At 36.6% G+C, this 27,735-nt stretch overlaps 1 protein-coding gene across 1 annotated transcript in view; it reads right to left on the bottom strand.

Moving 5' to 3' along the window:
• Positions 1 to 3,723: 3,723 nt before the first annotated feature.
• The window catches only part of CENPF (centromere protein F), a 35,591-nt gene continuing 11,579 nt past the window's right edge, over positions 3,724 to 27,735 (bottom strand). The window contains exons 8-20 of the mRNA XM_039698056.1: positions 27,292 to 27,417; positions 25,522 to 25,650; positions 23,871 to 23,993; positions 21,129 to 21,264; positions 17,204 to 20,655; positions 14,437 to 16,731; positions 13,755 to 13,895; positions 12,539 to 12,715; positions 11,631 to 11,792; positions 10,153 to 10,339; positions 8,962 to 9,441; positions 7,479 to 7,672; positions 3,724 to 4,979 (exon numbers count right to left, since the gene is read on the bottom strand). Of these exons, the coding sequence (XP_039553990.1) occupies positions 4,779 to 4,979; positions 7,479 to 7,672; positions 8,962 to 9,441; positions 10,153 to 10,339; positions 11,631 to 11,792; positions 12,539 to 12,715; positions 13,755 to 13,895; positions 14,437 to 16,731; positions 17,204 to 20,655; positions 21,129 to 21,264; positions 23,871 to 23,993; positions 25,522 to 25,650; positions 27,292 to 27,417 (7,803 nt within the window). The 3' untranslated portion in view covers positions 3,724 to 4,778. The remainder of the gene's footprint in view (positions 4,980 to 7,478; positions 7,673 to 8,961; positions 9,442 to 10,152; positions 10,340 to 11,630; positions 11,793 to 12,538; positions 12,716 to 13,754; positions 13,896 to 14,436; positions 16,732 to 17,203; positions 20,656 to 21,128; positions 21,265 to 23,870; positions 23,994 to 25,521; positions 25,651 to 27,291; positions 27,418 to 27,735) is intronic.

Here is a 27,735-nt window from a genome sequence, read left to right as displayed (position 1 = left end):
CCACCTAAATAAAACCCTGAAATAAAGGAACCTCTGTATCCAGCACAGAGCAGATACTCACTAAGCTTCCATCTGTTTAATTTTTGAAGCACAGTAGCAGAAAAGCAAAATACAAAGAGCTGCTGATTTTTCTATGCACCCATCAGACCTTTCACTGAAGTATTTCAACAGCTGTATTGTCAATAGCGATCATGATTTGTCTGCTGTTAAAAAAGCTTCCAGGAATAAAACCATGCAAAAAGCCAAACAGATTTAGCTGTTTCATAGCTACATCCTGTTTTTCTAGGTTCCATAGAGTTTCTGAACTCTACACTGAAATAAGTGCTTGGGCGTGCACATAAGTATGTCAGAGAACATACACACACACAAATGTATAACATATATCTACATATATATCTATATATATTATATCTACATATATATCTATATCTATCTATCTATATATAAATTTGTCTATCTGTTTACAGAGATCATCTCCTATCTCCTGTCCCTGGAACTATAGATAGACTAGTCCATTTATCAAGCGAGTCCACAACATTGCCTTTGAATACAGCTATTGCAGTCTACTTTCACCACAGCCAGCCCACCTTGCATCCAGTTGTCAACATAATTTATTTCAAGCAGCTGTTTTCAATTGCTGTTTTCTGCAGAAAATTGCTGGCAGCCTTTTCTAATTTATGGCTATTTAGGATAAGATAGCCAAAGCAGAGGGAGGTGGAACCATTTTAAGGGCTAGACAGCTGAAATCTCAAACAGCAAGAACAAGGCACCTGAAACTAGTTCTGGCACAAATCTGGAGTGTTCTCCAGCACCTGGGCCATGGAGTGGCACTGGGGTTTTTCTTTCCTACAGTGTTTACATTGTACAGCAATGTTACCCTGTGTGAAGGGAACTTGTTTGGCATATGTTGCATGGAGAAGTTCCCCATTAGGTGTACGTTGAACTTTTCTCTGTCATCACCTTCAAGGTTTTAGGGCACTATTTGGTTTGTTGTCCAATACACAACTTCTGAGACCAGGCACATTTGGATTCATCACTGTTATTTTTCTTTCTGCTTAAAACTGTATTAATTTGCATCAACTGTAGGGAACATCAACAAAATTAGCTGAATAGTGAGTGTTGTTCTCCTTTCAGCTCCATCTCTCCCTCCCACTGGCCATCACTGGATGAGCAGCTCTTCCAAGTGGTCCCAGTGAGCCAACAAATGTAGGAACGGCAGCACTGTCCCCAGGAGTGGAAATGCAGGGCAGTGCAGAGAACTCGTGACCACCCCTGCAACCAAGGGGGCTCCACAAGTCACGGCAGAATCTGATATTTTAAACATTTTAAATTCTGACACCTGAGAGATCAGTTCAAATATTGGCCCTTAATAATAAAAATCCAGGAAGAACAGCTGACAAACAAATCTCCTCTTATGTTTTTCTTTCGTAAAAATGAGAAGAATAGTTCAAAGTATGAAGAAAGAGCTGAACATCACAAACCACCCAGACCCTTCCATCAGCTGTGGGAGAACATGGCAGAAGGATGCCAGCATTCCTGCAACATGCTTTTAATGTACAGCTCTGGGCATTTCAGGGAGCATGCAAAACCACTTGGGATAGCAAACTAGATTTTACACCAAATATAATGTAAACCTTGGGTAAACAGGAAAGTGAAGAAGAGGCCCAGCTAATGCATCTTCCTGTGATGTAACAGTATCACTATGGCAACAACCAGGTTAGCATGCTAAGAGCAATAGCAGAGTACCCAAGACATTTGTACAGGGACTTTTACAGTCAGAATAGAAAGCCATGTACAAGTGTTCTTTCACTCATTACAGAGAGATGACAAAACACATCCTATGCAATCCTACTAGGAATCTTGATGAGGAACTCTTGATTTTTTTTTTTTCCTGCATGTTTGATACACATATAGGTTGGAAATTATGTTCTTGATAGAGCTTCCCTATATGGATTGCAACCTGAAGTCTCATCAGTTTGCAAGGGAAGGTAAAATATGAAGTCCCACTTTCAATAGATTCAGGCATTAATCTAAGACCTCTTTAAAACCTTAACCTACAGCAACAGTATTCATACATACCAGTACTCCAATACATACTAGTTGCTAAAAAACCCAGACATTGTAACATTTCAAAATGCAAACATTTCACATTTAATGAAATATAAAGGCTTATAAAATACAAATGTAGCCACATAACAACTAAAGTCTCAATGCTTTCTTTTACTGATTATAGTCACTTCTTTCATTATAACATAGTTGTTCAAATTTGTCTGGTTAAAATTAGACAGCTTTCTAAAGATAGATGTTTTTTCCACACTCTTATCCAAGTGGGACATTTTTCAAGGCATGAGATTAGAATAGAAAAACAATGATTTGGATAAATAAAACACACCAGTTTTGTTTGGGTTTTTTTTTTTTATTATCAGCTACCGCAGCCTCTTCATACCCATGCTTCTATGTCAAGACACTTAATTTTATCTCTTTTTCATTGTTAATTCCACAGATGATTCCTTTGCCAAGATACAAAACCTGGTCTGAAACAATTTAGCTTTTATGAGCTTTGACAGTATGCTGACATAAGAAGAGACAATAAAGTGCATCCTTTAACATGGGTCCCTTTCAGTCTACAAGGATTGTTTTAATTACCTAACACTTGAGCTGACAAGCAACTTGAAATGTTTAAGAAAAAGCCACAAGATCTACTGCTGTGACCCCAAGCATTGGTACATCTCTTTACTGAAGGATAGTTTGTGTGGCAAGATTTTGATCTTTTGAACAATGAAAAATATTTTCATTTGCCTGATTCTGTTACACATATTTGATACAAACGTTGAATTTCTTTAAAGATGTTTTGGTTACACTGATGAGTCTAACCAAATCTAGATGATTTGTTCTCCTCAACTGACTGCATTCTAAAAGACAGTACTGTAAGAAAGGCAGAATAATTGTGTGTATGTATATGTAAAAAAGAGAAAACCACTCTGCTTTGAGGGTAAAATTAACCATGAAGTAGAAGGTATCGTTATACTTTGAAAGTTCAGCTTGAAACATGAGTACTGTCTCTTAGTTTAAGGATTTTTTTTCAAGTTGTAGAAAACATTATTACGTACTTTTGTTGAAAGAAGAAACATCTTTCTGACACAGTAACAATTAAAATGCCACTCTGCTCTGATCTTGGAGCTTTAGGGCACATATACAGGAGCTTGATTTCCTAATACCTGATCAGGCCAGGTGAGCATAAGCAATATGAATTATCAGCAAGTAATTTCTGCTTAGTTGGATAATGACTGATGTTGTTGATGTCACCCTCTTCCATAGAGTTAAATTGGTCTGTGCTGCTGAGCAAGCCCAGTTAGACCTTTGAAATCCACAAGCTGGGGTGAGCATTTTTGTAGTGAATCATTCTAAATTCAAGGTGCTGCCATGAACTGGATGGAGTTATTTCTCTTGTATTGACGATACCAGAATCTTATATGCTATTTCCAGAAAAGTCACTGTCTTTTGATATCTTAAAGATCTTTCCTGAATGAAAAGGAAGTAACCTAAGGCATTCCACACAGATATTTCTTGACATCTGAATGCTTCCCAACACATCCCTTCTCCTTACAGCAGCTACAGGTCTTCAATGATTTTCACAGAGACAGATTTAAGGTTAAGCATTGTCAAAGTAAAGGGTGAGCTGCAGCAAAGCAGCAGCCAGCCACTGCTGGTAAAACAAGAACAAAATTTTTCTGAGAGGGTCCTTTCTGGGCAGGTACAAAGTGCTCACCCCATCTTGCTGAGGTTTACTGGCTGGCCAAGGGCCATTTGGCAGATGTGAAGATGAACATGGGTCCTTCAGTTAGGGAAGTACATTGTAAGATGCTTCATTTCAGGGAAACAGGCAGTCCTCCCTGGCTTTGTTTGAATCATGTCTCACCCCTATTTACACAGTATTATTCCATCAGGAACAAGGGATACCAAGACACAGAATATTAGCTAGACCTGTGCACTGGATGCAGTTTCTATCTGATTATAGATTTTTGTGTTGCACTTCGAAAGTAAGTCATTGTTTCATTTTGAATCATCCAATAATATTTGCCACATTTTTCCTGGAAACTAGTATTTTTAGATACTTAAGTAAGTTTATTTTCCATTTGTAAATCAACCACTGCTACACCATAAAAATTACAATAATTAACTACATGGCAAAATATGACCACTATTTCTATGTTTTAATTTTTTAACAGCTTTATAAAGAAGTATTTACAGAAAATTCTACAATTACATCTAAAAGGAGGTTGTATCCAGGTGGGAGTTGGTCTCTTCTCTCAGTTAACCAGCAATAGGACAAGAGGACACCCAGTCTCAAGCTGCACCAAGGGAGGTTTAGGCAGGCCATTAGGAAGAAGTTCTTCACAGAAAGAGTCATTGGGCATTGGAATGGGCTGCCCAGGGAGGTGGTGGAGTCACTATTCCTGGAGGTGGCTGTGACACTCAGTGCCATGGTCTGGTTGACAAAGTGATGCTAAGTCATAGGTTAGACTCAATGACCTCAAAGGTCTTTTCCAACCTAACTGATTCTGTGATTCTATAAAAAGATCAATTCTATCTGTTCACTATTATTTCAAAAGTTTACATGACTATTGGCATTAGTAAATATTCACAAAGCAGCTGTGCAGAACCCATACATCATTATTCACTGGAGAAGAGAAAATGGTGCCCTCCATATACTTCTGATATTTATTTTACAAACTGGTTTTGATCACCAGTTATTCTGAGTAGTGACCAAGGCAGATTTACTGCACCTTACAATTATCTTTTTGCTCATGTTGCTCAGAAAATCCTTGTTCATTTAGGGAATTTTTTGCTTTGTGCATTGTACGACTCTCCCCAGTATTATCAGAGAGAGGTTTTGGGGATTGTTTCTGCAGGCCAAGCGGTGACCTTGATGTAGAATTCCTCGGTGGAAAAGCTTGGGACTGCTGTTCATCATTTTCCTGTAACACAAACAAAGGCATCCTTGTTTACTGGTAATGGAAAACCATATTAGCTTTCTGCCTTGGGTCAAAAGACTTGCTGCAAAAGACTAAACATATTGGAAGCAGAAAAACATATTTTTAAGGCACTTATCACTCTGAATACACAACACAGTGAGGCTTGATAACTCTTGTTTTGTTGTGGCAGGAGATGAAATATCTGCTACACTCCTGGCAAGCTATTTTCCAGGAGCAGAAAAAAGTTACACAAGGAACAGACAGTACTATTAAGTTGTTTACTAAAGTACCTGGTAGTGTGTATCAAGAGCTGTAGTTAATTTTTTCTCTACATATTCTGTAAATGTAAAGCACAGGTGTCACTTTTTTTGCTGACATCTGGGCAGAAACCACTGCTTTCTTCACATTTTGACCGATGTGCAGTCAAAGCACTCAATTTAAATTCTACATTAAATTCACATAGAAAAGTGAATAAATTTGCATATGAATATGACAGGCATATTTTAACCACCTTGAGAAATTTGCAACAGTTTGAAACTAGGTATTTGAAATAAAGTAGATGCAAGTACCTGTCAAAGAGAAGGAAACAATGTTTAATTCACTTTTAAAACAAGACACAGCATTTATTGTGTTAATATAAGGCATGAAACAACACATTTTAATGGTTTCAACAAATGATGAAACAATATGAGCATTTCCTCTAGAAATTCACAGATGTACATCATCTTGGAATAAAACCAACACACATATTCAGCAGTGTCCAAGAGAAGGGCACAAATTCCTGGAACTGATGACTTTTTCATATTTACACTTGGGGGGAGCAAAACTAACACTGAAATTTTAATTATTGTGATCTAGCTAAAGGTGAGGAGTAGCCTGTCCTTGGACCTAGACAATACAAGTTTAGACAAAGAGGAGGAATGTTTGGGAAATCCCTCCTTCAGTTAAATGAAAAAATATTATTACTGATTAATTGTTTCTTGCTATAAACCCTGACTATGGTCAGCAAGAGTCTACAACAAGCTTACACCATGCTGGCAGGTGATTACTACACAACTTTCTGTGACTGAGGCTTCCTTTCTTTTTTTAACTACTCGGATTCTTTACAAGCAACACCATTTGTTTCTAAGGTTATAGGGAAACAGACATAAAGGAGTATAAATAAAATTTATTGGCATCACTTAATGAAGCAGTAATAAAACACAGACCTCCAGGCAATGTCTGTAAGAAGCAGCAACTCTTGGCAAGTGGGGTAATTATCCCTTGAAACAACATACACAAATTCAGTGGATTCACTCTCACTGCAAAACACCGATTTTCTATTGCTATAGCTCCAAAAAATTATGGGTCTGATCCGGTTTGTCTTCCCAATGGTGCCTTCTGGCCTCAAAAGCAATACATCTGCTAAACTATGTGGCATTTGCCTTTACTTACTTTTGGTATCTTGCCAACATATTTTATGTGCTAATACAAAATAACTGGATTTTAAAAAAAAAGAAACACACCAACAACCCAAAAAGCAATGTGCAAGATGCTGCTGATTGTCAAGAGAATACTTTTGTCTAACCTGGCCAACTGGAAGGCATTTTATCTACTGACATATTTCTATGTAGCCCTCATACAAAGAGCTACCAATAGCTATTCTCTTGCTGCTCGGCTCAGGATAACATGGTTACAAACTTTGGAGGAGGTTTTGGACAACAAAAGGTTTATTTCCGTCCTAAAGTTGGAACAATTTTCTATATTCTGCAAAGCATTTGCATCATCTTAGAAAGAATACATTGATCTGATATACTGTGAAATATTCAGCAATATGTCTATTACTGAAACCACAAAGCTAATGTAAACTTCAGTTACTAATATTTTTTTAATAACAATCCACTTTCAAAACATAACTGTGTAGTATTTATTTGTTTTGATAACATTAAAATCTGGTAAGCGTGACCAAGCTGGTCTAGTGGAGGCTGTCCCTTTCTGTGGCAGGAAGGTTGGAATTAGCTGATCTTTAATGTCCCTTCCAACACAACCCACTCTTTACAATTCAAATGTTCTCTATTTGCACGTTTAATAGCCTCTCAAATATCTGTAGTTATTCTAGAAATTCCAAGAAGAGCTATTTGCAGAAAGCTTCAAGCTCAAAGTCCTAAAGGTTAGTCTTTTTGGTAGTTACTTTCTCTGCAACCTAAGAAGCCACAGTATAAGGAATATCTGCTCTTTAATATCCATTATAAGAAACTGAAAATATACCTGCATTGAACTTACATTTCTAACTGGTTGTTCCTATAAGCTTACAAATAAAAGCACAATTTGCACATTTATACTATGGTAAGACCTATGTCATGTTTCAGTCATTCAGTATTTATGATCTTCTCTCCACTCTGTTGTTGAGGAACATAAAGAATGATATGTCCTCAAATTCACTTAGCAAGATGAATATACTTAGGTGAATGCATTAAGTCTTCCCCATGATTTTCATACCCAGATAAAATTTTTCCAAGTTACCTTTTGTGGTTTGCTGCCACCAGGTGTCAAACAGCAGCGCTCACCAAGATGGTCTGGTCTGCACTTCTGTGAGTCCTGTGTGGGCAAAGGCCTCTTCTCACTCGAGGAAGCCAGATGGGGACTGGATCTGAGGTGCAGCGTTGTTCTATGTAAAATGTAAGGGCTGCCCTTGCCACTGGGGATGTCAGCAAACCCTGAAAAATAAACAGCTTCTATAAAAACCTAAAGCAATCACACTTCCTCAAATGGATTTCTTTTTTCACAATAGGAATAAAATAACTGATTGAAATAAATCATCTGTTCCATTGGAAAAAATGGAACAAAGAGATTGCTGAATAGATCTTACATGTTCCAAAATTCAAATGCAAAACTTGTATATCACAGAAGAACCATTGAATTACAAGAGTAATTCTATAGGAAAAAAAAAATCAAACAAGTGTTTGGTCTTTTTTTTTTTTACAGGTACATTATTATGTGGAGACTAATTTCAAACTGAAAATGAGTACTGGTTAATTCATGATACCGTGACATGATGCTCTTGATTTTTAATACTTTTCTCTGTGTAGAACTATTTATTCATAGACTGTTTATCTCTCTAGCCTAAAAATCAAACATGAACTGGCACATATGTCCTCAGAACAGGGCTACTTTCAGAAGATATAGTAATGCTGGTAAGAAAGTGAAATGCAAATAATATTTAACTTTAGAAATCCTCACTTCTGGAAGTGACCAAAGTTGAGGCTATTCAGTATCCTTATGATTTTTCCTTTAATGATGGCAATTACATTAATTATAAAGGGCAACTTAATAGATAGTTGAACTTACAAGATGTTTTTCAAGCTCTGATTTGTGCAGTCTTCTCAGTTACCCTCTGCTGCAGTGAACCCTTCTATGGAGTACCAGGCTGCCTAACTTAATGGCATTCATAGCAGACAAAGTGAACTCTCATGAAGATGAGAGTTAATTAATCTCCTCAGGAAGATTAATGTCTTACTGCTGTGGGCAAGTCAGCTTCAACTCAGGGAATTTTAGTCAATTTAATGTTTTGCAAATTAACACACTTTTAATTACTACTATTGAAAGAAATAAAACCCACAAATAAGCAAACACTTGGGGAACACATGTGGGCTTCCCTCCAGACACCACTCCTTCCCAGTTTCTGGTCTTCATTTGCCTCACTGCACACTACACCTTGTGAGTGAGATGATGGGAGCACAGGAGACTGTCAGGATCACTTAACTCTTAGCAGAATGGGAGTTATTAATACAACAGAAATGTGCTCTGCTGGTCTAACACCAGCGCTCCACAAAAGCCAACTTGGCACCAACAGCCACATCTCTCATTGACTCCTTTCACCTTCCATCACTATCACCAAAAATGTTTGCATAGTCACCAACTCAGAGTGAAAGCCATTCAACAAAACAAAAGAGAAAAGCACACCTGCTGTGCTCAGAGAACATTTGCCTTTACAAGACATTAATACCTTTTTGCACTATTTCTGGAAGCCCATCCAGCTCACAGTCAGTGTTGTCCTGACCTTGCATGTTTTGAGAGATATCACACTTCCTTTTCTTTTTCAATGAAGTCGCTGGAGCAGGAGATCTTGGTTCTCCATTGTCCTTCCTGCTGTCTTCACATCTCTGCCTTTTGCTTGAAAGCTTAGTGGCATCTTCATCTGACCTTCTGTCTTTGACAGAGTGTTTGCTCTTCTGTGTTAATGACTTCTCTGAATCCAGCAAAGGAGTGCTGACAGCATCACTCTTTCGCTGTTTCAGCTGAGTACCCAACAAACTGACTTGTGTTTTTAGCATCTCATTTTCTTCCTCTAGTTTATGATATTTAACAATGAGAGAGCAGTATTTCTCCAAGTTCTCATTTGCTTCTCTGGTCTTCACTTCTGTAGATTCCTGCAATTCTTCCAATTTTAACTTAATTTCTTCTGTAATGGCATTATCATCAGCATCTTTCAAAGAAAAACATGATTATTCTGATATAAGTGATGTAATGCATATATAAGAATTCATAATGCAATGGTCATGCATCTTTTAATTACACATTTTGTAACAAAAACACTGCAACTATAAAAAAAAAAACCAAATTCAGTAATACAATAGAAATAATAATGTCCCTGTTAAATAGAGCACAAATATACAAATTGTGAAAAAGAATCCTTGACCAGTGCATGGGGAAACATTTTCCCTCTCATTTTGTGATTTCTGAACACTCTGTCTGCACCCTTAACTTGCTTTAAGTATCATTTACAATGATATCATTTACAAGTGCATCTCATGAGGTGAGGTAACATATTAAGAACAAAGCATGAGAATCAGAGGGAAAAACTTGCTGGAAAATGATAAAAGAACTTGGACACAAAACTTACTTAGTAAGAAAACCATCCCTTTTCTTCCTTAAGTTACTTACACCAAAAATGTAAGATTCAATATATTTATTTAGGAACCAGTGTTGTTTCTGAGAAAAGAAACAACACCTTTAAGAGAAGAAAGATTAGCCAGATTTTGAACATGTTTGACATTTGCACTTGTAATTTTTATCCTAGTTAAGAATCATGCTCTGTACTAGAGCTGCATATGCAAGTGGACATTTTAGGGAACAAGAAAGTTTTACAGATTAATGCACCACTAAGAAAGAAATAAGACAATCTAGATTCAGTTACCTTCTTTATTATGCTTTGCTATAGTCAGATTTTCCTTCTTTAGCAGCTCATCATGTTCAGCTAGTTGTTTCTGCAACATTTCCTTTTCCTGTTCCAGCTGCTTACAGGATTTCATCCACATCTGCATTTTGCTGTGGGCATATTCATTTTCCTTCTTCAGCTGAATTATAATGTTACTATTATCAGCCTAAAAAATAAGAAATTCAGTTTTTTCACCAGAAACATAATTTCTCCTTTTAAACATTATAATATCAAATGGAGTAATAGAATCACTGAAGTTGGAAAAGACCTCCAAGATCATCAAGTGCAACCTTTGGCTAAACACCAAAACACCACTATATCAACTAATTCATAGCACTAAGGGCCACCTTGAGTTGTTCCTTCAACCCTTCCAAGGGTGGTGACCCCACCACTTCCCTGGGCAGCCCCTTCCAATGCTTTACACTGTTTTCTAGAGGAAAGAAATTCTTCACAACATCCAGCTCTTTTACCATCCCATTGGTCTGGTACCAATGTGTATGCAAATGGTACATAGTGAGCACAGTTAAAAGCTTTCTCTGCTACACTGACACTACCATGGGTACTGTTTTCTGGCACGCATCCCACAGGACTTTATCCTTGGACTGCTCTTATTAACCAAATTAACACCACAGTGGAGAGCCCTAAGAAGAAAGAACTGTTGTGCATATTGTAAGTCAGTGTTTACTTGCACGTAAATGGAATTAACTGTTTCTTCAAGAGCACATTTATAGACACTAATTCCTGAAGTGGGAGCACCAAGCTGGCGCCAGAAATCAATCGCAGACAGAAGCAACACTAAAACAGACGAAAACCACCCAGAAAACAAGAAAAATGCAGGGATAGGGTTATTGGTACAGAAGTTCAGTATATGGACAGTGAAGCTTCTGTACTACTAAAAAAGCAAACCAAGACAATAAAGAGCTGTTCCCAGTTATCAGTAGCTCACAGTAGGTGGAACTCATATTCCAGCATCCCTGAGGACAATTCTGTCAGAGAATTACACTAGTTAATACCTGGAATGAGAATTCCATATAAAATGGAACTGAAAAAGACAAGTCAAGAGCAATCTATCAAGACTAGTGCTTAGAGATAGACCATGGTACATTTTACCACCAAAGTAATTCACAAACACAAAATAGAGGCACTGCAAAGTCTCTCTGGGTGAACTCTAACCACATTTTAGCTCAGCTGCAATGCTCACTGTAGTCAATAGACTGCTGTGTTTAGGTCACAGAAACCAATTCTAGGTGGTCTCAGCCATGGCACACAGAACAGAATTTTTCTAACGCACATCAATAGTAATAATGTTTTCTCCAGCCTCTATGTTCTCTTTAGTGAAACAAAGGCTGTACCAAAGTCAAGCCAAAGTTCTGGAGCACTGGTTCCCAATCCTGTTTATTTTTCTACACAGTGTCTGGAATCTCATGTAATTGGTCTTACTTAAGGGTTTTGCTTACCTTAGTTTTTAGGAGTTCTCCTAAGGATTGACTAGCTTCTTTAAGGGAATTATTCAGCTGTTCTTTATTTGACTTCAAATGCTCAATTTCCAATTTTTGTGAGCTGATAAAGTGCTCCAGTGAACTAATCTTGCCATGACAGGCCTCAATTTCTATTTCATTCTAAAGAAAGAAAATATGCCTAATTACTATTATACCAAAAAGGACACCGAGTTTTATTTTAAAGATGTACCTAACAGCATATCACAAACCCACAGGAATTCTACAGCAAATTTAATAATTGTGTTTTAAGGAGTTGAACATTGAAAGGGCAATTTGTCTCAAGTATATATTTTGAATACTAGAATCTTGCCTCTAAGAAGACTGTCAGAAGAAAATCCTTGTATTTTACTATAACTTTTTCTTACATCTACTTTATATTAATAAGAATGAAAACTATTAAGAAACAATTATAGTAAGTTATTTGCCTGTGTTCAGCTGGCTTTAAGTTCACAGACATTTCTGCAGTAAAGTTGATGGCTCTTTGCATACAGCACATCTGACAAATGTATTTCCAACAAATTTGTCCTTATATCCTGAACTGGTTAAACTTTCTTCCCTCTTCCTACCAAAATAACCACTTCCTGGATTAAACATACTGTTGCTTTCCCTTTTTCAAGGTTATAGTCCTGGTGAATTTTTATATAGATTAAATGCTTACTGAGTTGTAAGATAAATAGACATTTTAGAGCTCATCATATGGAAAAAAGTTAACACTTAACACATCAGCTCCAAGGTAAGTATATGTAGATGTTGGAAATATTGTTAGCAAAGATAAATTCTTTTGCGACAGAATCAGTAAAATTTTGTAAAACACATAGAACTGAATTAAAAACTCACAGCACTACTATTCCTATTTTCTGACTTACCTTTCGGTTTGCTTCTGTCAGAGCATCCTGATGCTCTTTCTCTGCTTGAAGTAGTTTGTCTTTGTATTCTGATATCTCTCTTTTAATTTCACTTTCTTTTTCTTGTAGTTGATTCTGGACCATCTCCAAACATCTGGCCAGTTCATTTTTTTCTGAAGTTGTTAGATGCAGCTGAATCTGTAAATAGTAATTGTACATTCTTTGGTATTTGGAGTTCTCAATGGAGAAAGAGTTGACCCATTAAACTGTTTAATTATGAAGCATCTTTGAATTTTCCAAAACAACTCGGTAAGAAATATAGACATTCAACAGTAGCAAAACACACTGTAATCAAAGAAAAGAACATCTGAACACAAAAGGTAGGACAGCAAGCAAAGGAAGGTTCTCTTAAAAGAAAACAAGTGCAAGTTTGCCAACAGCATTAAATCAAGCAGCACTGCCAAAATCAAAGCTTAACACCTCCAAATGTTGTTCCCTCTGAGAGTGACTTGAGAGGTTAAGGGTCATTTCCTCACCCTCTTTAAGATGACTAAACTTTCTAAGCATTTACATCCATTTTTCTAACTACTTTTTAGACAGCTGGTCTGTATTTCCCATTTAGGATTTCTGAAAGCTGCATAAATATCTGTTCTTTTCCCATCCCACTCAAAATCCTCAATGCCACAAGAAACAAGCCCCTGTTGTAGAATTTTGTAAATAAAGTTAGTAGGTCAGACAACCACATAAACTGGTTTAAAGACATAGTATTGTTCACAAATATGACCTAAATGTTTCTAGATGATAAAATAGCCTCTAAGAACTAAATGCAAACAAATTATAAACAAAGGCTCCAAAACTGTTTCTTCCTTGACTATGTCCTGAATTAAATTAGCACTATTGAAACAGTGAAAGTAGTTTAGAGAAATGCTATATTTTTTAACTGCTCTCCTCAGTCTGATGATTGAAAGCCTGTAGTAGAGTTTCTCAACACTGAAGAATGTCTAGATAACCAGCAGTGGTCTTTATGCTAAGAAAACAGTTTGGATGGAAGGAAGAGGGGAAAAAACTCTTAAGTAATAATTTTGTCTCAAAAGAGAGCATTGGATTCTTTGAAATTTGGAAGCAATAACCTCTAATACTGTACTTCATCACAGATCCCCCTGACCAGCCTCCTTACAGGTACTGTACTTGAGCATCTGGCTTTGAACACAGAAATAATGCAGACAGAATAACTTACTTTGTTCTTTTCTGAATGTTCTTGAACACATTGCATTTGTTCAGCAAGTTTATTTCTTTCTTCCTCTAATTTAGCAATCTTCTGTTCAGAATTACTTAGCTGGACTTGCAGATCAGTTCGACTTTCAGCCAGTTCATTAACCTGAAATAAAATTTTCCAGAATTATTTTTAATACATATGTCATGACTGCCACAGAATGTTCTTATATGTAACAATGGATTATTTTATTCCCATAGTTGGTCAAGTTTTAAGCAAGAATCACAACAGGGTAATGATGTTTTCACATGGCAAGTACACTACTGTTATTTCACTTTCTTAGGAGCTTCCAAAGCATTAATTCTTGATATGAAAAGTCAGTCACCCAATACTAATTTGTTCTTCCTCTTTTTCTTCCACAGGAAAGAGAAAACTATCCTGCATTATTTGATTGCTTAAACTTCTATGTCTACTTTCAAGTTACCTTCTCATTCATCCTATGCAAAACAATGCCCTGCTTTCCAGCTCTGTAACTTCAATGAAAATTTATGATTGTATGGAAAATGTAATTTTAAAAAGAGGATGTTACCTGAAAAAGTCTGAGTTAAAATTATTTTAGGACTTAATTTATTAAGGAAATGGTAAACCCAGAGGACACTTTACCCTCAGTCCTACAAAGGGAACTCTGCCCTAATGGAAATATTACCTTTTTACATAGAGTGTTCTTTTCACAAAGTGTAGATTCCAGTTCCTTTTCAAGGTTCTTATAAGACATTTTTAGAACATTCAGGATATCCGGAGAGGTTTCACCGTCAGAAAAATGTTGCTCCTTCAGCTTCAACTCCGAAATCAAGTTCTGCAGCCTCTCTTTTTCCTGGTGCCAGCATTCAAGTTCATGCTGCATGTGCGTCAGCTGCAAAGACAGTGCTTCTGTTTCTTTCACCTGCTTTTCAAGAGCACCATTTTCCTGCACCTTTTCATCGAGTTTTTGTTTACAATCCATCAATTCTTGAACAAGTACTCCCCTTGCTTGATCCAATTTGATGTTTTCATTTTTTATTTCCTGACATTCCTGTAACAGCATTATTTTATCTTGCTCAAGATGAGCCACCTGATCAATCAAGACTTGTTCTTTTGCTCTAGCATCTGCTTCCTCCTTGCATGAAAACTCTAACTTCTTACTCATATCTTTGAGCTCCGATCTCAGCAATGCCACAGTATTTTCAAACTCATTTTTGATTTGTATCATTTCTTCCTCTTTTTCTTCCAACTGTTTTGCTGTAGTCAAATTTGAAGACTCTAGTTCAATGAATCTTTCTTGCATTTCTTTTAACTCTTTAGCCAAACACTCCTTTTGTGAGGTGAGGACATCAATTTGTAAGTTAGAACATTTCAGCTTTTCAGTCATCTCTTCCATCTCTGTTGCTAATGTTTCTGCCTCTGCTTTGGCAGTCTCCAACTCAATAACTGTATCTTCTAGATTTTTCTCTGACATCTCCAACTCTCTTTCAAGCCTCTCTATTTTATCCTGAAGAGAGTCAGCTTTCCGTTCATTGTCTCTCAGCTTTTCAGCAATGTGACGTTTTTTCTTCTCATCAGACTCAATTTTTACTTTCAGCTTCTCAATTCCACATTTCAATTGGTCCGCTTCTTTCTGTGCTGCGCTGAGTCTTGAGGCAAGTTCTCTTTTTTCCATTAACAAGCCTTCCAAAGATTTGGAAAGCTTTGAATTTTCCATTTCTGATGAACCTAATTTATGCTGCATCGTTCCCAACTCTCTTGCAATCAGCTCTTTTTCTTTCTTTGAATCTGCTGCCTCATTCTGGAATTTTTCTTTTTCTATGGTGAAAGATACAGCATCATTTTCTAAACTTTGCAGCTTCTGAAGAAGACTATCTTTTTCATTGGATAATTGATTTGCATCAGATTTTGCAGCCTCAAGCAGATTTGCTTGTGTCTTCATTTCATCCTCTAACCTCCTAATGAATTCAGTAGAATCCATTTTAGTTAACTCCAATTGTTTTAATTTCTCTTGTAGCTTTTGATACTTCTGATCCAGCTCTTTTTTGCTTTCAGACAAAATACTCAGTTCTTGGCCAATATAGTTTCTCTCAGCTGTGACTGAAACAAGGTGCTCTTGAAAGCTAGAAATAGTTTTCAGATTAACTTCCCTCTCCCTTTCTAATTGCTCACACTTTGCCTGAAGCATTTCAATGTCATGCTCTGTGAACAAGGCATGGTTGTCAACATTAACTTGCTCAGATTTTGGACTCCCCTGCTCATTTTCAGCTGCAAGAAATTGTTCTTGACCAGCTCTCTTGGTCATTTCTACATCAAACATGTCTGCTGCATTAGGCAACCTAACATTACATATCTCCAGCTCAGACTTTAGGTTCTCAGGTTCTTTTCCTGATGAGACTATGTGAAGAGATAATTCCTGCTTATTTACAGAAACTGATCTGTGTTTTTCATTTATGCCACAGTTTTCTTCCTTAACAGCTACAGTAGCTTCCTCCAGTCCTGCAAAAGCTGAGCTATTTAAAATTATTTGTGCCTCCTGGAAGTTCATCTCTGAGTTTGATTGCTCAACTCTTTCTTTCAAATCTACATGGCTTTGCTCTTTTTCTATCTCATAGATCAGCTTCAAATTTTCAGCAGTCTGTTGTTTTGCCTCTTCCTGAAGCATTTCAGTGGTTATTTGATTTTCACAGAAATAGCCAGCTCTCAAAGCCCTACTATTGGAAAATGACAATACACTAGCATGGTCTGAGGGGCTGGTTATTTTTTCTGACATATTTTTACACTCATGTTCTCCAGAAATTTTCTCAGTGAAATCTTCCATTAATCTTGCTTCCACAGTCTCAGTCTCATTTTCACACACAGAGTCATCTCCTGCAGCCATTTTCTCAATGGGGATTATTTTAAGAGTATTGTTTTTCAGAGCTGACTTTTCAACAGGCATTCTTAATTTATAAGGAGTATTGTTTTCTTGTTCTATGCTCTGCAAGGAATAAGAATCAATTAAAAAAAAGTGGGAAGAATACATACAAGAAAAAACAAGGTAAGTTTTAAAACTTTTCTTAAACCAGTAAAGCTCCTGCTCTTATGCAAAATAAATATTCCTCCTTACTTCACAGACTCTTACAAAAACATTTGACACTTATTTATATACACATCTTAGGCCAAAAAGGTTTTAAAGGTACTGAGGGAGAAATTTTAGATAAATTTGCTGAATACGTGTAAAAATACCACATCCTTCGATATTTTGGGAAAATAGGTATCTACAAGACAAAGTGAGTTATTATTAGGGACAAAGATGACTGCTCAAGTATGGATTATTTTTCTTCTTTCTCCAAAAAAGTACTGCTTCTGTGAGGCACAATTATAAATAGAATTTTTGCAGTAAAATCTATCTGGGTGACCACAATCAAATGATTTACATAAAACTCATTTGCATGATAGCAATTACTTACATTTTCAGTATCTGTGCACAGCAGTGAATGAGAACTTAAATCAAGGACCTGTAGTTGGAGTCTTGCTGCTTCCAGCTCCAAAGAGAGATTCTCAGTTTGTTGTCTTTCTGCTGCCAATTTGCACTCCATCTCCATAGTCACATTATTCAGCTTCTGCTGCCATTCTTCCTTTTCAGATAGATTTTGCTGTTTGAGATGATCTATTTCTTTCCTTTCAGAAAGTATAACTTCTTTCAGCTCCTGTATTTCCTCATTTTTCATATTCTCTTGAACACGAAACTGATCTTCAAGCACCTTGATGGCCTTCTCATATGTCTGACAGAGCATCTGTAGTTCTTCAATTCTATTTTCAAGGTTAGATTTTCTTGGAGTAATACTCCTGAGCTCTCTAACAGAATCCAAATTGTGATCATTATGACACTTTTCAGCCAAAACTTCTGTTGCATCCTCTGAAAATACTTCTACAGAACTGTCTGTCTGATTTATTTCCTCTGTCCATTTGCATGACCCACTGTTATGATAATCAACCACCTCACTTACTTCTAATAAACAGGGATTTACAGAAAAGTCTGAGGAGGAATCTGTGGCCTCAGTTTCATCTAATTTAGGCAGCGTGTCATCTCGGCTCGATGACAGTGACATTTGCACAGAATCTACATGAGCACTGCTCTGACTTGCCGACAGTGAAGAATTTTCTGCTTTCAGTATTTCAATACAAGACTGCAGCTCACATATCTTTGAGCTCATATTACAGTGCTGTTCATATAATTTTACATGTTCATCCTGGAAAGTCAAAAGCTTCTCTCTTACTTCCGCAAAGTGTGCCTTAACTTCTTTGCTGGACAATTTTAAATCTTCATAGTCAGAAGAACTGCATTCTTTAAGTCTGAAGGACACTTCCTTATTATCAGAACGCATTCTCAGATCACTGTTATCACTTTGATCCATAAGTTCATCAGGAAGAACAGCTTTCTCAGCTTTTAAATTGCAATCTGCATTCATTACATAATCTGTCTCCTCTTCCTCTTTATTAATACCTGTGGCACCATTGGTTTTAGCATCTTTGAATCCAGAGGTTAGTGCAGCGTTTTCATTCTGCAACCTCTCACACATTTTCTCAAGCTCAGTCAGCTGGTTTATTGTTACCTGCAAAGAGGATGCCAGCAACACTGATGAAGAACTTTCATCTACTCCTCTTTTGCCACAATCCTGAGAAATGTCACTGTAATTATATTCCAATGAGTGGCTATCTTCCTCTAATACTGTAAGCAAAGAATCTGCAGTTTTCAGTTCTTTAACAGATAGTAGTTCTTGCTGCAGCCTCTCTTTCTCTCTCACACTTTTCTCAAGTTCTTCTTCCTTACCTTTTAAAGCTGTCTCCAGCTGCATCACTTGTAACCTGCAGTTCTTTAGAGAGATTTCACTATCCTCAAAATCCATTTGAAGCAGCTCAAATTTAACCTGGTATTTATTCAGCTCAATGTCCTTTTCTTCCATGGACTTTCTCAACTGCTCTGAACAGAGTCTTTGTTCACAATTAACATTGCACATTAGAGGTTCATTTTTTATTGGTAGTTCCTTCCCCAATTGCTCCTTTTCTTGACATACAAAGCCACATTTCTCTTGCATTGTATTTTGTCTTGTCTGGACATTTAACCTTTCCTGACTTAAATAGTCAAGCTCCACAGAAGACATATGTTGGATGTTGGAAAATTCTGACTGTAGTTGCTGAAGTTCATGAACCAAATCCTTTTTTATTTCTTCTGAGGCTATTAGTTTATGTAAGATATCTTTGTTCTCACTAAGTACCTGTTTCTCTTGTTCTAATTTTGCTTTTTTTTCATCTAATTCAATTGTCTGCTCTCTCAGAATGTTCATAATTTTTCCATTTTCTTCTTCTACTGATTTATACTTTGCCTGCAAAACTTCAAGCTCTGTTTTGATTTCTTCTGTTCTTGATTGAATATGCTGTCTTTCCTCCTCATGTTTTCCAGACATTTCAGAAATTATTTCTTCTCTTTCCTTTAAACTATGATAAATATTTTTATTTGCCTCCAGTAAAGTCATTTGTTCTTGCTTTAAAGCACTGCTTAAATCCCTAAGGGCTGTATTTTCTTCAGTAAGTTCACCAATTTTTTTACTGTATGAGCAAATCATTGAAGACATGTCCTTTTTCTCTGAATCCCATGTTTCAGACAGGAGCTTCAGCTGTCTTAATGAATCCTCAAGCAATTTATTATTGACCTTTAAATCCTGAAGCTCAGCTTCTTGGTTTTCTAATCTTTCATTCAAAGTTTGCAGTTGCATGTCCTTTTCCTCAAGAAGAGCTGAAGTTTTTTCAACTAATTCCTGACGTGCTGAAATATCCGCTTGCAAATTACTGATGTGCTGCTCAGTTTCTGTCATGAAGCTTGTGTACATCTGTTCTACTGCAAATAACCTTTGTTCTGTTTCACTCTTCATTTGCAGTAAGTCTTCATACTGCTGCTGCTGATTTGAATTCAGCTGATTTTGAGCTGCTAAAGAACTCTCAAGAAAAGAGATCTGCTCTTGTAAATTGGCCAGATCCTTAGTTTTTCCCATTTCTAGAACGGCTCCTGCACATCCATGATCCAACACTCCAGTGGTGCCATTAGTTGCTGCAAATTGCATATTCTCTAAAGGCATCTTATCCTGTCTGCTTTGTAAATTAACTTCTCCATCTTCTGTCATTTCTGAAGTATCTTTTGCTTTTATAAGACAACAGATTTTTTCATATTCAGCAAGCAGGTCATGATAGGACTGTTCCCTTTGCAGTCCCTGACTTGCTGCCAATTGTAACTTGTCTTCTACTTCAGCAACTTGGTTGGTGAGCTGTAATATTTTACAGGACATATTTCCTATCTCTTTGCAGTACTTTTTATCAGAACATTCTGCTTGCTGCTTAAGTTCATCAAAAGCTTTTTTTTGTTCTTCTAATTCTGCACTTTTACATTCTAGCATATCTTTAAGTTCTCTAATTTCTGTGGATTTCTTGTCACTTTCGGTTTGCATCATTTTAAGTTTCTCACTATGCTCATGATTTTTGCTTTGCTGACTTTGAAGGGAACCCTCCAAGTCATTAATATGAGCCAGCATACCTTCCTTTTCAGACTTAAGTTTATTTATAAGATTATCAGTTTCATTTTTCCATTGAGAAAAAACAGTAGCCTCTTTTTGCAATTCTTCACATTCTCTCTGCTTTAATCCAAGAAGTCTCTGCAAAGCCTCTGATTCTCCCTCCATCTTACTTATTTTACAGTCTTGTTCTTTAATATGATTATCTTTTTCCTTAAGGACACCTCGGGTAGACTCTTGTTGCTTTTCCATGTCAGCTAAAGCTATTTTCAGGTTCTCCAGTGAAAGGGAGTTCTCTTGCCTTTTCAATTTCTCTTCCAGTAACTTCAGCTCCACTTCCAGAACAGCATTCTTATCTGTAGAAGAAAATACCATTAAATCTTTGTCAGTCAGTACTGGCAAGTCTACTGATAACTTTCTAGATGAGGTGATACTATTTACTTTTACTAGTTTCAACTCCCATTCTACAGCAAAGCCTCAGTCTTAAGATATATCACTGGATGAAGGATGTTTATATTACTTTAGGCTGTCAGGCACTACATACAGTCAGCTTTCCATAAAGGAATTGCTAAGTTTTTTATTTAAAAGAGATTCTATGAAAACAAATTTGCTGATAAGTCAGTACACTTCGATTATTTTCAAAACAGCATATCTTCAGGAACTGTACATGTTCACAGACAAACTCATTTTCATTGACAACAAACTCAATGTTCTTAAAAAACACTAATCACGTCCCCCAGCAGAAACTTTTTACTTAATTCACAATGAAACTTACGACATTGCAGGAAACATCCAGAAAGAGTTCTGTAAATTTAAAATCATAACTCACTTTTCATCTCTTCCGCAAAATTTTGGGTTTGCTTTAGAGATTGCTTGATCATATTTAGTTCTTCTTCAAGCTGCTGGATCTTTTGCGATTTCTTTTCAAGTTGACAATTAAGAAGATTTTTCTCCTGCTTCACTTCCTAAACCAAAACCAAATAAGGCCATATTTTATGTAAATTGATGAGGAGAACAATGAACTCAGTTCATTTAAATCAAAGTAAAGGTATTCTATTAGATCCTGTTAAGACTTTGGGAATCTATGCCTGGGTTCCTAAGCATTGCTTGGAAACATAAGTTGAATTTTTTATTCTTAGTGAATTGACAGCAGAGAGATACTGCCAGTTGATGCAGTCAGTGTGCTCCCTGTTGGCATAGAACAAACAGCTCCACATGACTTCACAGAAAGAGATGGGAGAGGAGAGATTCTACAAAATCTGAGCTGATTAAGTCAGGCTAGTTTCCCAAAGCAGCTTGGTAAACAAATCCCTGCAATGGTATCAAAATTAACATGAAATGTGTAGATCAGATTTCACCTGTCATCTCATGGAGAGACAAGTTCTCTTTCCACTGATCATCAACAACGTGGCAACACTGGCCAATTTATATTTAGAAGCGCTTACACTTTCAGATGGTTGTTATACAATTAACAGCATTTTCTTTCAAATAAATTGATTTTAAAAAACTCCAAAAAGCAAACAGAACACACTAAGACCACCACCAAAAAATACTATGTAAGTACATCACACCCAGGAAACCAAATACAAGTTCTTTTAAAGAGTCTCATCCTTGTTCTCCAAACTCCTGTGCTCTGGACAACAGATGCCACAGAACTGGCATGCCCCAAATGCAAACAAACCGTCAATTATCCATCCATTTACTACTAGCAGATGGGCATAGGATTCACAAAAGCCAAGCTCAAGAAATTGAAAGGTCTGAATAGAAAAAATTAAAAGCTCGCTGGCATACCAGGGTTGTTTTTGCAACAACATAAATAAATTACCTTCAGAACATGATTAAAACTGTCACTGTCACCTACAGTTGCTTTCCCTTCTACTCACAGCCTTCCCTACCCACACTTTAAATAAAAAAAATCCAGTCACATATCAATTTAATGAATAAGGTTTTTAGCAACCTTGAAACATTTTACAAGAAGTCCAAGCATCTAAACTTCTTGCATTCAAAGCTGCAATACAACTATGTGACTTAAACTAAGCCATTCATTAGAAAACCCAGGGTGATCTATGGAAAGAAAAACAAAAAAGTTTAAGGAATTAAAATGGCTGAAAGGTCCAATTATTTCAATTTGGTGCAAACATTCCCAATATCCATAGAATTATACAGTGGGTTGGGAAGGGACCATAAAGGTCATCTAGTTCCAACCTCCCTGCCATGGGCAGGGATCTCCCTTGCTAGACTGGACACAGAAATTTTTCCTAATGTCTAATACAAACCTACCTTCTGTCAGTTTGAAATCATTTCCCCTTGTCCCTCTCCATGCCCTTGTAAATAGTCTCTCTCCATCATTTTTATAGGCTCCTTTCAGGGACTGGAAGACAATTAAGTCACCCCGAAGCCTTTTCTTCTCCAGACTGAACAAACGCAATTCTCTTAGCCTTTCCTTGTAGGAGGGGTGCTCCATTCCTCTGAGCATCCCCTTGGTGGCCTCCTGTGGACTTGCTCAACAAATCAATGTATGAGACAGAGCCAGGCAGCTGGGCCAAAACCATGCAAAGCGCTGTTCCAACAAGTCACATTCCAAGAGCTGGGAATGTTCTCAGACATTGCAATCTACCAGCAAGAACGCACCTAAATTTTCACACTATACTAAACCTGTACAAATGTTTGTGATAATCTGAACAAAACCCACTATTTTGCTTTAGACTTCTGCAGAGAATTTTGAAGGTAATTTTTTTGCAGAGACTATGCCAGGTTATTTTAGATCTGCTGATGACAACTGGTAACAAGCAAAATGAGAGTGTTTAACAAAACCAAACTGCGACATGGATTACACAGGTATCCAGCTGGTTATCCTTCTTACTGTTGATTCTCCAAATAAAGGACAAAATTTACATTGAGAGGTCTCTATTGGCAAAAGTGGAACAATTTCAAGTGTAGCTGTTCTGGTTGCCACCAAAGCAAAACACTGTAATTGAGAAGACAGAGGAGACTTTAAAGTGAAAAGGTTTCTGCATGTATGAGTGAGGTAACTTGGCAGCATACAGAAACTTCTCTGCATTAACCTTCAAGAGAAAGTTTTTCCAGCATTGCATATTTATTGGACTGCCTTATTCTGAGAGATGCATTTTTTTTAATAGGATATAGTATTTGCACAAAGTCACTGAGTTTAACAGTATGAATCAAAGCAGCAGTCAATGATTCTAGACTTTGCTTTCAAAATCAAACACACATTTACTATTTGATTTTTATTTCAGAATCAAAAGCAAGAATCTCTTGAAACACTATTTTTTTTTAAGCAAGTCCAACATGAACTAGAACTATATCATCAGCATTACAGCAATGAATTCTAACCACACAGCTAACTCCAGAAACTGCACTAATTTCCATGATGTTAGGGAAGGCCTCATTTTTTGTTACAACTAGGATGAGTTAAGACAGTCCACAAAAGCATTTAAAGATTGCTTATGGTGAAAAACACAATTGTGAGCAAATGCTCCAGAGTATTAAGTGTTTACAAATTGTTGATTTATGGTATTAATTGTGCCAAATACTCCTCAGCATTGCTCACCTGAAAGCTTCTTGTCAGGTCAGCTTCCTTAGCCTGGGCTGCTGATAAAGTCTGCTCTGCTCTGCACAGCTTCTGGGTGAGATCACCAGTGTCGTGCTCCAAGCGTTGTTTTGCTGCCATTACCTGGAAAACCAACATTGTAATCACAGGAACGACTTTTTTTAAACTCCAATTCTTGAACTCAACAGTCTGCTACAAAATTAAACTACATTATTTTATCCCATCCTGAACCCAAGGGTTGCTTTACTGGTGTTTAGAGAAAAGTTGCTTTTTGCCTTTCCACTCCTTTGCTTCTGACTTGGGCTGTCTCTAAAATACATACATTTCTAGACTGTCTGAAATAAGATTAATTCATCCAACTTGCAGCTACATCACCACAATGATATCTGTAGGATAGAAATGAAATTGAAATACAACTGGCTTTTTGTTAAGCTATGGGAATCAAAGTTAGGATTGTAACTGCAATTACTACTCTGTTGACACAGGTTTTTTAAAAATGAACAGGTTTTACCTCTTTCAAAAGAGTCCTAAAACGCTCCAGATTAAAAAGGAAGGAAATTACACTAGTGGGTCAAAAAAAAGGTCTGTTCTGAGGTCATGAAATAAATTACCTTTCTTTGAGAAGGAAGTACAAGGTACTTACTGTCCTCTCAATTTAACCAATTTTTTAGTAAGCATATACAAAAGAATATGCATATGATAAAGAAGCCTCCAGTAAAAACTTTTGACTGAATGTAGCCCCACAGCTATATTTCTAAAATAAAACAAACCTGCAAGAAATCTGTTGGCAGCTCTAGAAATGATGTTTCACTTTAGGATGCCTGCAAATGGGGCTTCTCAATATAACTTTCAAGAATTTGTGGCCCTTTTTAGAAAATCAGTTAGCTCTGCTGCTTGAGAAATGCTCTCAAGGGCTTTTGAAGGCTTTTAAACATTCCTCTTTTCTGGTCACCCACTCCTGAGGCTTCTGCTGCTTTTTAAATTACTGAAAACTGGGAGTTTGTGACAGCTAAAGTGTTTCAATAGGTAGCTGCTGCCAAAGTTGTGGAAGAACTCCTTCATACTGATCTTTCTTACACAAGCCATGACACTCATCTGATTTTGTAGAGAACCAGTTCAGGGAGTTAATCTGACAGAAAACACTTGGTTCTATATACACATATGCTAATTTAAATGTAATATTTTCTTTGCTTTTTTTTTCTCCTCTATCAGCTCTCTCCAGGATCACATGAGGAGTTCATGGCTAGGGTATATGAAAATGGGACTGTTTTTCCAAAGAGCAATGACCTGTTGGTCAGTAGCTCTATCATCAAACTACACCTCTGCATGGTTTTGGGTTTTTTTACATAAAGTGACTAGTGATCAGCCTTAGCAGCTCCTTTCTCAGATTTATTTTATCTACACTGTCTGCATGTACATCTCCTTCCCTGTGAGGAGTGGACTAACCACAAAATTTTAAAAGCCTATAATTCACATTTAAATATATAGCATTTTGGTAAGAAATTATGAATACAGAACATCTAATACATACTGTAAAAACATTAATACAAGATGCCACATTATTTTTTTGCTTTATGTATAATTAAGGCAGTGTTGTTGAGGCAACTAAATACCACTCTAGTAGTGGACTTTAATGCTAAAAAAAGCCTACTTTGTCAAATTCTGCCTGCAGAACATTGAAGTCATTTTTGGCTTGCTGTAATTCCTGGTTCAGTTTGCTTCTTATCTGGTTGCACTGCTGATCCAGTGTTTGCAAGGCACGCTGCTGACAAGACAGTTCCTAGAAAACAGTGGCAGAGAAGCAAAGAAATAAACGCATGACCACAACAAGTCTATTTTAGTTACTGCAGAAATAACAACTGATTTTTATCAGCAGGTACTGCCTGCTCAGGGACACTTGTCTTACACAGAAAACAGTTTAAACACAGTTTTAATTCATGTGGCAAATGCCACAGAAGCAAGAATGACATTCACCCAATTTATGTCATCTCCTTAAGAACTCAGTTACTATAACATTCTCGTCACAGAAAGGGAAAAAAATTGAATCCAAAAGTAATGAAAGCAATAGTGTTAAAATTTTTCATACTAAAGGTAAATTTCATGTTAGAATTACATTACAATACAAGCAGACAAGTTCATCTCTGCTATTGCTTACCATACTATAAGTTAGGTTTTTTCCATAATATTGCACAAATTTTGTTGCAAGAAAATGTAACACAGAGCCTTTAAATAGGACTTGACAGACTAATATTATAAATAAACGAACATTAAACAAACATTTGAAGAACCTATAACAGCTCACAGATCCTAACCATTGCAGAAAAAGAGTTCTTCTCAATTAATGGCCTTGCTGAACAATTTAGAATGGCAGTATGTGGGCTGACATATTAATCTTAGGAAGGCCTTTATTTAGCTAACTAAAAAAAAGAAAAAACCAGGACAGAAGGTTCACAGGCCTTCAACCGATCTTTTGATTAATACAGTGATGCTACAACTATTCAAATGCAAAGATCAGTTTTTCCAATTTACCACTTCTAGACAAGGTTCAGTATCAATTTGAGATCCCGAGGTAGCACCTTGACTAACAGACTTTGTCAAATCACTTTTTCACTCAAAAGTGCTGGTAGCAGCACTGTTTATTGGCTACCCCACCAGAACTCCTCTGCCAATAATTTTATCCTTAGAGAAAAGGCTTCAGGTTAAACATCTGACACAGCAAGCAGTCTTCCTCAGGGTAATACTCTTATATTCAATCCCTAAAGCAAACTTAAAATGCCCATCTGAACCACCGCTATCACTTCTGAATCTGTGTCTTGGATTTCCCAACACTAGTTTATTAAGCTTAAAAAGAAAAACAAAGAATTTAGCCCTAATACAAATCATTATTAATGCTGTTAATACTAAATATAACTTCATTACAGAAAAATTCCTGGCATAGTGCTTTACTTCTCTCTGCAAGAGCTGGCATGAAGGAAATGAAAGATACTTATGTTAATTGACTATATTAACATCTTCTGAGCATGAACCAAAATTAGAATAATAGAGATATAATCCTAAAGAAATTATTTGCTTCTGTGTGAAATGCATACAAAATTAACTCAAATTCCACAGAAATAATTGAGTTGGTTACTAAGTTTGAGCTCACATACACATAATTTTATGAAAAATGGAGCCTAGTTTCTCATGGATTTACATCTCATTCCATCTCTCAAACATGTTCTCTATTTTCCAGCGAATACTATCCCTATTATTGCACTATCCTCACTATTGTGATGTTTGTTTTCCATTTTTTCCATGACCTTTGCAATTTTTACCTCTCTGTCAAATATGATCACATCTAACAGAAAATCAGATACGCAACACAAGCCAAGTGATTTCATCTCCTCAAGAAGTCAAAGTTAAAAAGTTCTCCTTATCCTACCTGTTGGTATTCTTTTTCCTTGGCCTTTATTCTCTGTTCCAAAGACTGACGAGCGCTCTCAGCATTTTGTCTCTGGCAACTCAGTTCTTCTGACAATCGCTTCACCTTTTGCTCCAACATTTGGACCTAAAATAATTTAGTTATCAATCATAAGTATTAAAGGTGCAAGCAATGTTTCATTTAAATATATAAGCTCTCACACAAAAAGTTCACTGCTATCAGCTACTACAATTTTTCTAGCATTCATATAACCACAGTAACTTCAGCTGGTACCATATAAATTCTTAGCAATCCAAAGTACAAAACTCATTCATTCTTCCTTATGTTAGTGAGAAAATTTGTGTGTATATACAGAAAGATTATATATACTTGAATATATTTGTATTAAGTGTGCATGTGCAAATATGAGTGCATACACACACAATAATACGAAGTTTTTAGATT

This window comes from Passer montanus, unplaced genomic scaffold (genome assembly GCF_014805655.1).
Source record: "Passer montanus isolate IOZ18808 unplaced genomic scaffold, ASM1480565v1 scaffold12, whole genome shotgun sequence".
Lineage (NCBI taxonomy): Eukaryota > Metazoa > Chordata > Aves > Passeriformes > Passeridae > Passer > Passer montanus.
This window is presented reverse-complemented; position numbering and strand designations above follow the sequence as displayed.